Source organism: Wolffia australiana, chromosome 17 (genome assembly GCF_029677425.1).
Source record: "Wolffia australiana isolate 7733 chromosome 17, ASM2967742v1".
Taxonomy (NCBI): domain Eukaryota; kingdom Viridiplantae; phylum Streptophyta; class Magnoliopsida; order Alismatales; family Araceae; genus Wolffia; species Wolffia australiana.
This window is the reverse complement of record NC_135851.1, coordinates 11,506,157-11,518,456: the sequence shown is the minus strand read 5'-3', so window position 1 is coordinate 11,518,456 and position 12,300 is coordinate 11,506,157. Positions and strand designations below refer to the sequence as shown.

The 12,300-nt window shown below is 44.7% G+C and overlaps 1 protein-coding gene across 1 annotated transcript; it reads left to right on the top strand.

Moving 5' to 3' along the window:
- Nucleotides 1-1,092, top strand: LOC144714231 (putative F-box protein At1g65770). Its single transcript, XM_078588924.1, has one exon. It carries the CDS (start codon nucleotides 1-3, stop codon nucleotides 1,090-1,092), a length of 1,092 nt encoding a protein of 363 aa, XP_078445050.1.
- The last annotated feature ends 11,208 nt before the right edge of the window (nucleotides 1,093-12,300 follow it).

The following is a 12,300-nucleotide window of genomic DNA, read 5'->3' as shown; positions in this document are numbered from 1 at the left end:
ATGGCGGCGGAATGGTCTGAACTCCCGCCCTCTCTGTTGGGCTACATCGCCGGAAAACTGAGCGCGGCAGATCAGACTCGCATGGCGCCGGTCTGCAAGAGCTGGCGCTCCGCCATGGAGAGCTTCTACCGGCCACCCGCGGCGCCTTCTCTGTGGCTTCTCCTCCCTCTGTCTACGACGCTCTACGACGAAAGGTGCGACTTTCCGAGCTTCTCGGAGAACTTCTCGCGCAGCTATTCCTTTAGTTTCGCGGGGACGAGGCTGAGCGTCGTTGGCTCCTCGCGAGGCTGGCTGATGGTGGAGGGCGAGGCCGGCGCGCTCCATTCAATCCACCCCATCACGAGGAGGACCGTCTCCTTCCCCTCGCCCCGCCGCGGCTTCATCGGCTCCTCTCGCGGACTGTACTGGAAGGCCATCTTCGTGCACACCGAAGAAGAGGCCCGCCCGTCTCCGCCGCCCGCAGTGGCCGTTCTCCGCGATACTTTGTCTTCCCTCGCCGTTATCGCCGCCGGGGACGAGGACTGGACCGAGCTCTCGGCGCTCGGCCGCCGCGCTCAGTTCTTCGACATTGCTTACCGGGCCGGCTATCTCTACGCCATCGACGACCTCGGCTTCCTCCACGTCTACGGGCCTCCGCCGTTCTCCGCGGCGGCGAAGTTGATCAAGGTTTCGCCCACGACGCACCATAGCTGGGTGAAGTCCATCGCTTGCCTGCCCGGCGGCAGAGGAGGAGGAGAAGAAGGAGTGCTGCTTCTGCGGGGAAACGTGGGAACGAGAAGGCGCAGGAAGAGCTTTGAAGTTCTACGCTTGGTGAGGAGCCCGCGCGGGCAGGCGCAATGGGCGAAGACGAAGAACCTTGACGGGCACGCCCTCTTGCTGGGCCACGACGGGCTGGTGGCGCTGCCCGTGGCCAAGTTTGCAGAGTTGAAGGCCGACTGCGTCTACCGGATCAACTCCATCGCACGGACGGGCGAGATGATTCTCACCGTCACCGACCTGGCCACGTCCAAGGCAACACGGCAAAATTTATCATTTTCTAATTGCTCCCCGTATTGGTTTGTGCCAAATAACGGGAATGGACAAATCTGTTGATACATGAGAAAATAAATCTGTATAACGTCAAGGTTACCTAGAAATTAAAAAACCATTCAATTGATTTCTTGTTATTTGGATAACATAATAAATCCGTTCGAGAACTGTACGAGTTATTCTCACAAGAACAAGCCATCCCTGTTCTCATAACAGAAATCATTGCCTACTGGAGTGATGATAATCTTTTACTTCTCATATCCTCTTGTTAGTGAGTGAGATCGGATCGTTAGGTATAGAATAAATTGAGTTTCCCGCTCTCTTCGAAAAAACTTTATGAAATAGGCTCCGTGCGAAGTGCGGTGCCAATTCGTGCGGAAATTCGCAACGCACATCGCACGAGTCCGCACAAATTGGGAAATATGAGAGAGAGAGAGAGAGAGAGAGAGAGAGAAGAAACGAGAAAGAGAGAGAGAGAGAAGAAACGAGAGAGAGAGAGAGAGAAGAAACGAGAAAGAGAGGGAGACAAGAAACGAGAGAGAAGAAACGAGAAAGAGAGAGCGAGAAGAAACGCGAGAGAGAGAGAGACAGAGAGAAGAAACGCAAGGGAGAGAGAGATAGAGAGAGAGAGAAGAAACGCGAGAGAGAGAGAGAGACAGAGAGAAGAAACGCAAGGGAGAGAGAGATAAAGAGAGAGAGAGAGAGAGAAAAAAGAAACGCAAGGGAGAGAGAGATAAAGAGAGAGAGAGAGAGAAGAAACGCGAGAGAGAGAGAGAGAAGAAACGAAAGAGAGAGAGAGAGAGAGAAGAAACGCGAGAGAGAGAGAGAGAAGAAACGAGAGAGAGAAAGAGAGAGAGAGAGAGAGAAGAAAAGAGAGAGAGAAAGAGAGAGAGAGAGAGAGAGAGAGAGAGAGAGAGAGAGAGAGAGAGAGAGAGAGAGAGAGAGAGAGAGAGAGAGAGAGAGAGAAAAAGAGAGAGAGAGAGAGAGAGAAAAAAAGAGAGAGAGAGAGAGAGAGAGAGAGAGAGAGAAGAAACGAGAGAGAGAGAGAGAGAGAGAGAGAGAGAGCGAGAAGAAACGAGAGAGAGAAAGAGAAGAAACGAGAGAGATAGAGAGAGAGAGAGAGAGAGAAGAAACGAGAGAGAGAGAGAGAAGAAACGCGAGAGAGAGAGAGAGAGAGAAGAAACGAGAGAGAGAGAGAGAGAGAGAGAGAGAGAAGAAGCGAGAGAGAGAGAGAGAGAGAGAGAGAGAGAGAGAGAGAGAGAGAGAGAGAGAGAGAGAGAGAGAGAGAGAGAGAGAGAGAGAGAGAGAAGAAACGAGAGAGAGAGAGAGAGAGCGAGAAGAGAGAGAGAGAAGAAACGAGAGAGAGAGAGAGAGAGAGAAGAAACGCGAGAGAGAGAGAGAGAAGAAACGAGAGGGAGAAAGAGAGAGAGAGAGAGCGAGAAGAAACGCGAGAGAGAAAGAGAAGAAACGATAGAGAGAGAGAGAGAGAGAGAGAGAAGAAACGAGAGAGCTAGAGAGAGAATGGGAGAAGAAACGAGAGAGAGAGAGAGAGAGAAGAAACGAGAGAGAGAGAGAGAGAGAGAGAGAGAGAGAGAGAGAGAGAAGAAACGAGAGAGAGAGAGAGAGAATGGGAGAAGAAACGAGAGAGAGAGAGAGAGAGAGAGAGAGAAGAAACGAGAGAGAGAGAGAGAGAGAGAGAGAGAAGAAACGAGAGAGAGAGAGAGAAGAAGAAACGAGAGAGCTAGAGAGAGAATGGGAGAAGAAACGAGAGAGAGAGAGAGAAGAAACGAGAGAGATAGAGAGAGAATGGGAGAAGAAACGAGAGAGAGATAGAGAGATAATGAGAGAAGAAACGCGAGAGAGTGAAGAAACGAGGGAGAGAGAGATAGAGAGAGAGAGAAGAAACGCGAGAGAGAGAGAGAAGAAACGAGAGAGAGAGAGAGAAGAAACGAGAGAGAGATAGAGAGAGAATGAGAGAGGAAACGCGAGAGAGTGAAGAAACGAGGGAGAGAGAGATAGAGAGAGAGAGAGAGAAGAAACGAGAAAGAGAGAGACAAGAAACGCGAGAGAGAGAGAGAGAGAAGAAACGATAGAGATGAAGATGAAGATCCAGACTCTCTCCGGTGATTGCCGGCGGGAACGTCTCCGGCGAGAAGTCTGTTGGACTCACGTTCTTAGTTCGTTATTTCTGTTTCAGGTCTGATCGTGACCGTCCATCGTCGTGAGTTATAACTGCGATCTGGCCTCAGGACACCAGCTCATATCCGGCGTCGTGGGACACCAGCTCATATCCCAGGAGGCTGTTACAACAACCTTTTCTTCTTTACTTCCTTCGTTGGTTGCTCTATAAATAAGAGCCAAGTGTTTGATGTAATGCTTGAACGCTGCTTTTCCCCATTTCGGCAAGTTTATTCTTCTTTGTTCGATTGTTCTGGTTGAGTTCCGATCGGAGAAGAGCGAGGACATTTCTTGAAGAGTCTACAAGTGGTATCAGAGCCACTCGACATCAAGGGACTTACCTATGGCGAAGAAGAACGGAGAATCGAGTTTGGGCGGCGAACTTTCTTTGTCGTTGCCCACTCTCAAGCTATCCCAAACAAACTACCAGATCTGGTCGATGTCGATGGAGGTATACCTAGATTTTCATGATCTTTGGCAGGCTATAGTTGGGGAAAATGTCTCCAAGAAGAAGGATCGTATGGCATTGTCGGTGATCATTAGCGCTATTTCTGAGGAGCAGCTGCTGATGTTGGACGCCAAGAAGACGGCGAAGGAAAATTGGGAGATTCTCAGGCAGAGAAATCTCTGAGTAGAGAGAGTCATTCAATCTCGCATACAGGCCTTGAAGCGAGAATATGAGCTCCTCAACATGTCCAAGTCCGACTCAATTGTCGACTTCGCGATGAAGTTTACTTGGATTGTCTCAGACCTGAGAAATCTTGGGGAGGCAATGCCAGAAAAAGAAGTGGTAAGGCGATTCCTGAGAGCAACGCCTTCCAAGTTTGATGCACTCTCCTTGTCTTTGGAACAATATGGAGAGTTAGACAAGGTCAGTCTGGATGAAGTGATAGGTTCACTTACCGTACATGAAATACGTCTTAGGGATAGGGAATCCCGAGAGGAAGGGCAGGCCTTGCTGGCCAAAGCAATGAGCAAAGCTAGAATTGGAAATGAGGAGTTCTCATCGGGGGGAAGAGGAAGAGGCTGAGGTCGAGGCCAAGGTCGAGGAAGAAATACTTTCTCAGATGGAAAAGATAAGAAACCCTTTGACAAGACCAAAATCCAGTGTTATAACTGTCAAAGGTATGGACATTTTTCTTATGAATGCCGCAATGAAAAGAGGGAAAGAGGTGATAGTTCTTACCTAGCTGAGACCTCACCCACTCCGTTGATAGTAGTAGAAGAAGAAATATCAGCACTCTTGATCGCGTTTGAAGAAGGAAAAAGTGACCTCCTACTTCAAGATTCTGAATTGGAGCACTCAAACTCTGATCTATGGTATCTAGACACTGGCGCCACCAGTCACATGACTGGGAATCGGGATTTCTTTTCAAAGTTGGATGATTCAACTGAAGGATTTGTGAAGTTTGGGGACAACTCTCGAGTGAAAATAGAAGGAAAGGGAAGTATTCCTATTCTTCGAAAAGATGGGGAAACTATGTTACTCAAGAATGTTCTTTTTGTTCCCAAACTTTGTGCTAACATTCTCAGCTTGGGAAGGTTGGATGAAGAAGGTTACAAAGTACTTTTGCAAGAAGGATGTCTTACAATTCATGATCGAGAAGACAATTTGCTCATCAAAGTCAATCGCACGTGTGGAAGACTATATCTCTTAAAGCTTCAAGTAATCGGTGGCTGCTTATTCTCAAAAGAGGAAGACCAAACAAGTCAACTACGGCACTTGAGGTATGGTCATCTTAACTTTCATTCTTTGAAAGATATGGGTGATAAAGGTTCAGTAGAGGGGCTTCCACTAATTAGATTACCTAGCTATGTCTGTCGAAGTTGCTTGGCAGGGAAACAGACCCATACTTTGTTTCCAAAAAAAATCCAATTTCAATGCCCAAAATCCACTAGAACTCGTACACATGGACCTCTGTGGACCTATCAGTCCATCCACATTGGGGGGAAGTAGGTATTTCCTTCTAATTGTGGATGACTATTCAAGGCTAATGTGGGTAGTTTTTCTGAAGCACAAATCAGATGTGGTGTCTCAGTTCAAGAAGTTTAAGAAGCTGGCCGAAGTTGAAAAAGGGGCAAGGATCAAGTGTATAAGAAGTGACAGAGGAGGGGAGTTCAACTCAGTAGAATTTACCTCGTTTTGTGACTCCTAGGGCATCAAACATCAGTTGACTGCCCCTTATTCTCCTCAACAGAATGGCATTGTTGAAAGAAAAAATCGTACTATATTGGCATTGGTGAGAAGCATGCTCAAAGAGAAGAGCTGTGGGGAGAGGCTGTGAATACTGCTGTTTACCTTCTCAATTGGTCATCCACTTCATCTTTACAGGGTGCGACTCCTTATGAAAGATGGACAGGGAGAAAACCCTCAGTAGCTCATCTTCGCATTTTTGGCTCTATAGTTAATGTAAAAAGTACTAAACTACCTCAAAGGAAGCTTGAGGATCGAAGTACTCCTATGATTTTTGTGGGATATGAACTAGGTTCCAAAGCCTATCGTTGTTTTGACCTAGTCAAAGGATCTATTCATATCAGTCGAGATACAATTTTTGAAGAGAATGCCAAGTGGGATTGGAAACACAAAGGTGAACAAGTACCTACTCTCACTTTTTATCCTGCCTTATCCAGTAATGAGACAGAAGAAGATGCCCATCACTTGGAGAATGAAGAGCAAGGAGAAAACCTGCAACCTCTTGAAGTCACCTCGGACCAAATCTCAACATCTGAGGTATCTTCAAATCGTAAATACAAGTCCCTCACTCAATTATATTAAGAAACAAGTCCTCAAAGTATGGAAGAAGATGAATGTCTTGTATCCACTAAAGAACCTATGACATACCAAGAAGCGTCACAAGAAGAAGTCTGGAGACTAGCCATGGAGGAAGAAATGAAGGTCATTATCAAGAACACTACTTGGTGTTTGGTAGAACAACCGGAAGGATGCAGACCTATTGGTCTAAAATGGATTTTTAATGTCCAAAGAGACGCACTTTGGAAAATTCTGAGACACAAAGCAAGACTAGTAGTAAAAGGCTATTCTCAAAAACAAGGAATAGACTATGGAGAGGTGTTCGCTCCGGTGGTAAGATTTGAATCCATTAGAGTTATGATTTCTATAGCAGCTAAAAGGGGGTGGACTTTACATCATCAGCTCGATGTGAAATCAGCCTTTCTACATGGGGATGTGGAAGAAGATCTCTATGTGAAGCAACCGGAACAATTTGTGGTCCAAGGTAAAGAGGGTCATGTTCTTAAACTGAGAAAGGCCTTGTATGGACTCAAACAGGCCCCTCGGGCATGGTACTTCAAGCTACACAAATGTTTGATGTCTTTGGGCTTCATAAGAAGTAAGTATGAACATGCCATTTATTACAAGATCACTACCGAACTCCATTTGATAATTGGAGTCTATGTTGATGACCTTCTACTCACAGGAAAGGAAGAAAGTGACATAAATGTTTTCAAGGGAGAGATGAAGGATCACTTTGATATGAGTGACCTTGGTAACTTAAGCTGCTACTTGGGGATCAGAATAAGTCAAGAAAGGGATTGTATAACCCTATCTGAAAAGATATATTGAGAAAATATTCTCAAACATGCCAAGATGATAGAATGCAGTTCCATACATACTCCAATTGAAACAAGACTCAAGTTCAATAATCAGAGTGCATCTAGTGCTGATCCAACATTTTTCCGAAGTCTCATAGGAAGTCTAAGGTACATTACCAACACACGACTAGACTTGTGCTATTCTATAGGTTACTCAAGCCGATTGAAGCACTTTTCAGCTCTTAAGCGTATTCTGAGGTACTTAAGAGGAACGCTTGAGTATGGATTGGTGTATGAAAAAGGGAACAAGGAAGAAAGCTTAGTGGGGTACAGTGACAATGACTTTGCAGGTGACGAGAATGACCGGAAAAGTACTTCAGGACAAGTATTTTTTTACAATATTGCCTTAATCAGTTGGTCATCACATAAGCAGAAGACAGTCTCACTTTCTTCATGTGAGGCAGAATATATGGTTGCTACTTTGGCTGCTTGTCAAGGTGTTTGGTTGAGGAGGATTATTGGGGAGTTATGTGGAGAAGAAATAGAAGCGACAAAACTCTACCCGGATAATAAATCTGCCATTGTATTAAGTAAAAATCCGGTGCAGCACAGTCGAACCAAGCATATTGATACGAGATATCACTTCATAAGAGAATGTGTGGAGGAGAAAATGATTTCCGTGAATTATGTAAAGACTGAAGATCAGCTTGCGGATATTCTTACTAAAGGACTTGGAAGAGTAAAGTTTTTGGAAATGAGAAGACGGCTTGGAATTGTAAACGTTTACGATAGGAGTCTGAACCATGGGGGAAATTGAAGATGAAGATCCAGACTCTCTCAGGTGATCGTCGACGGGAACGTCTCCGGCGAGAATTCTGTTGGACTCACGTTCTTAGTTCGTTATTTCTTTTTCAGGTCTGATCGCGACCGTCCATCGTCGTGAGTTATAACGGCGATCTGGCCTCCACGTGGGATGCCAGCTCTTATCCTGGGAGGCTGTTGCAACAGACTTTGACCTCCACGTGGGACACCAGCTCATATCCCAGGAGGCTGTTACAAAAACCTTTTCTTCTTTATTTCCTTCGTTGGTTTCTCTATAAATAAGAGCCAAGTGTTTGATGTAATGCTTGAATGCTGCTTTTCCCTATTTCGGCAAGTTTATTCTTCTTTGTTCGATTGTTCTGGTTGAGTTTCGATCGGAGAAGAGCGAGGACATTTCTTGAAGAGTCTACAAGAAACGCGAGGACATTTCTTGAAGAGTCTACAAGAAAGAGAGAGAGACAAGAAACGAGAGAGAGAGAGAGAGAGAAGAAACGATAGAGAGAGATAGAGAAGAAATGAGAGAGAAGTAACGAGAGAGAGAGAGAGAGGGAGACAAGAAATGCGCGAGAGAGAGAGACAAGAAATGAGAGAGAGAGAGAGATCGGCTTTGTAGGCCATGCAAAGTGTGGGTTGAGAATCAGAACCTCACCAGTGGACTTTCAGTCGGGGGAGTAAAATTGATATGTCAAACCTGGATGAGAGATTCCAAATTCGGACCGATTAAGACATCGATTTGATGATTAGATTGCAAATTCGGTTAGCTTGAGAATGCCGAATCCAGAGGATACTATTCGCGATTAAAACTCGGGGGGATGAATAAATGCGAATGCAGAGTTCTTCACCTGAAAAAACTCAGTTTAATTGATACAATGAGATGTTGAACTCGATTAGAGATTCCATCTTTGGATCGATCAAGACACTGATTTGCTAATTAGTTTGCAACTTTGGTTGGCTTGAGAACGTCAAATCCCAAAAATTCAGTCATAGATTTAAATTCTGAGGGATGGATAACCTCAAATGCAGAGTTATTCAGATTACAAATTTGGTTGCGATTTCGATTTCAATGTCAGTTTCGAGTTCGATTTCAATGTCGGGTTCGATTTGATTTTGATTACGATCTAGATTTAGATTGCACATTTGGTCCTTCCTTGTGGCAGAGCTTTAGAGCTTTAGAGCTTTAGAGAAACGTCTGCTATCTAAATCTCCACCAACCACATCTCTGCCATCTCTAAATAGGAAAACCAGGGCTTTAGAGCAACGATGATGGAGGGGTGGCCGGCGCTGCCACCTTCTCTCTATAGCTACATCCCTTTTGAAGGCCACAGCCAAAGAGTTTCTAATAACTTACAAATTAACATGATTAATTGATGAATTTTACATTATATTTATGTGCTTTAATGGCCATATTTGCATGTTATCATATAAAAATGAAGATAAATGACATACACTTTGATTTTCCTGTTATTTCTAATTTTTATCATTTTTTACATGGTATTTAAGCTCATTTCATTGAAGAAATATTTTTTACAGGGCCTTAATCACTTGACTAAAGGTTGGTAAGGGCTTTCCTAATTTTTCTGGAATTTTTTCGTATTTTTTTATAACTTTCTGATCATTATTTAGTCAAGAAATGATTTTAGAATTAAAATAATAGATAATTAAAAGAATAGACATTAAATGCATGTGGCCACCGACACACGTATATTTTAAATTCATTTTATTTAATTTTTGCGGCGTCGATTCACCGCGTTCATTAACTGCACGTGGAAATCAACGCGCGTATTTTTAAATGAAAGGCGGTAAGCTCACCTCGTTTTTATTTTTATTTTTGTAGGCGCGAGGATGACATGGCTTCTTTTTAGCCATTCAAAAGGAGCATCCATTATTTAATGATTGGCCCTGTGGAAACACTCAAACACGTGGCACAACGAGATTAAAGGGGGCGAAAACAAGGAAGAAGAGCTGTCAGCCAATAAGAAAAATCTCTTTTTCTTAAATAATAAACGATCCAACGGCCACTATTAGACGCCAGTAAATCTGCGATACCAAGAGATTTAGCTGTCCGATTGAGCTGAAATTTTGAGGCATCTTTGTCTTTTCTCCCTCTACAATCCAGACGGTTGGATCTTTAAATAGAGGTCTGGAAAAGGGGAAATTTTACCTTTTGAAGCTCTCCCCAAGGATTTGGCTAGGAATAACACAAGAGTTGCTTTGGAAGTCGACACATCTTGATCCTGCATTCAAACTTCTTGATCGATTCTAAAACGCCGAGGCATGGCGAACTGTACATGCCCTAGAAGTTGTTTTTGATGAAATTAGAATTGCATTTTGAGTCTGATTCATGATCTGATTGTTAATCTTTAGTTTTGAATAGATTTGGAACAATTCTACAATTTTAGATTTTTAATTTAGGGTCGGATTTCACATTTTCCCCAAATTCTTCACTTTCTCTCTCTAGGTTACTTCATCTAGGTTCTCTCTCTAAATTTCAAAATTTATTGTTTGGAAATTTAACTCAATATATAAAAACCCTAAATATAAAATTTCATCCATAAATTCGTCCATCTTGAACTCCAATTTCAAAATCCCTTTCTTGATTATTAAATTCCCAATTTTAATTCATAAAAATTGTCTTAAATTCTTATAATAATTGGGAAATTAATAATCCAAATTAATCTGATGTTATAATTGAAATCATTCTATCTTGAGCTTTTTTACCGAAATAAGAGAGAAGGAACAAGAAAGAGAGAGAGTAAGAGAGAAGAAACGCGAGAGAGAGAGAGAGAAGAAACGCGAGAGAGAGAGTAGAAACGAGAGAGATAAAGAGGGAGAAAGAAGAAATGAGAGAGAGAGAGAGAGAAGAAACGCGAAAGAGATAAAGAGAGAGAGAGAGAGAAGAAACGAGAGAAAGAGAGAGATAAAGAGGGAGAGAGAAGAAATGAGAGTGAGAGAGAGAAGAAACGCGAGAGAGAGAGAGAGAGCGAGAAAAAACCAGAGAGAGAGAAGACACGCGAGAGAGAGAGAGTAGAAACGAGAGAGATAAAGAGAGAGATAAAGAGGGAGAGAGAAGAAATGAGAGAGAGAGAGAAGAAACGCGAGAGAGATAAAGAGAGAGAGAGAGAGAGAAAGAGGGAGAGAGAAGAAATGAGAGAGAGAGAGAGAAGAAACGCGAGAGAGATAAATAGAGAGAGAGAGAGAGAAGAAACGAGAGAAAGAGAGAGATAAAGAGGGAGAGAGAAGAAATGAGAGAGAGAGAGAAGAAACGCGAGAGAGATAAAGAGAGAGAGAGAGAGAAGAAACGCGAGAGAGATAAAGAGAGAGAGAGAAGAAACGCGAGAGAGAGAGAGAAGAAGAAACGCGAGAGAGAGAGAGAGATAGAAGAAACGCGAGATAGAGAGAGAGAAAGTGTGGGAGAGAGAGAGGGTCACCGATGGTCAAATAAAGTTCTACTGCTTTTCCATTGTCCATCTCCTCATCCGTTGTTAAATGAAAAAGGTATTTTGCTGAAATTATACTTTTAGTTCAGAATAAATTAAAGGTTTTTTCTGAAAAACCCTAAAAGTCAAATATATCCATCAATATTCTTTTGACCTTATGTGTGTCACCCTTTTTTCTGAATTCTGATAGTAATTAATACATATCAAATTGACATTTTTTTATTGCTTCGTGTGGTTCAAGTGGAAAAATAAAAGTCAGAAATAATTGGTCATTCTGGCTTCCCGATCAGCAATGCCATAATGACAACTTTTTGAAATAATCAACGTGCCAATCATTGGTGTTAGGCCCCTAACTAGGCGGCATTCCTTGCCCAGAGGCCTTCGTGCTTATTGGGAAGGAGTGTCCGTGTAATTCGGCTCACGACATTAAAGGACTGAGTCATTATGGGTAGCGATGCCTAAATACCTGATCTTTCAGGACATTGCCACTGTCGACGGTGATTCACGGCAGACTGTGCATGTGCCCGTCCATGCCTAAGGTGGGACGGATTAGGTACAGTTCGCGCGTGCTGGGCGCGCGGGCTGATTGGTGTGTGCGTGCACGCGCCAAGGGCCGCGCGCCAACGCCAAGCACCGCCCGCGGGCGCCAAAGCTACGCGCCAGCGCTGAGCGTCGCGCGGGAGCGGGAAGCGCTGCGCACGGGTGCGGGACGCGCAGGCCAGGCGGCGTGCCGCGATTGCAGCGCGCGGAGTTGTGCAGGGTGCCGCGCAGCGGCCGCGCGGGCAGCGCGCGCATTGCGTGCGCGGGGCGCGGGGTCGGGAGACATCCCGCCAGGAGACTTGATGCAGGACGTACGCCCAGGACGTCGTCCCGTCATCACCGAGTATGATGGCTCGGCGACGATAAAGGATATGTATCGGGAGCGGCGATGTGTCGTCCGACGATACCCTAACGGGTATGTAACTACGTGGATGTAGAATGCCCTACGTGTCGTACGTGCAGGCTCCGACTTGAGGGAGGCGCCAAGCTCCAAGCTTGGACGAGAGTCGCCGGGTGACGGCAACGGGGGCCTCTCAAACCTCATCGGAGAGACGGAGGCGTCTACGGCCGAACGGATTCAGTCCGTAGGGCTCGCACGTGACGGACGGACTCGTCCGCACCGGTAAGACACTCAAATCATAGTTTTCTCTCGTTTTACCACACTCACCTATCTAGCCCGAGCGCGGTGGAGTCGAAACGAAAAGATACTGCAAGGAATAAATAAACGAGCGTCGGAGAGTAC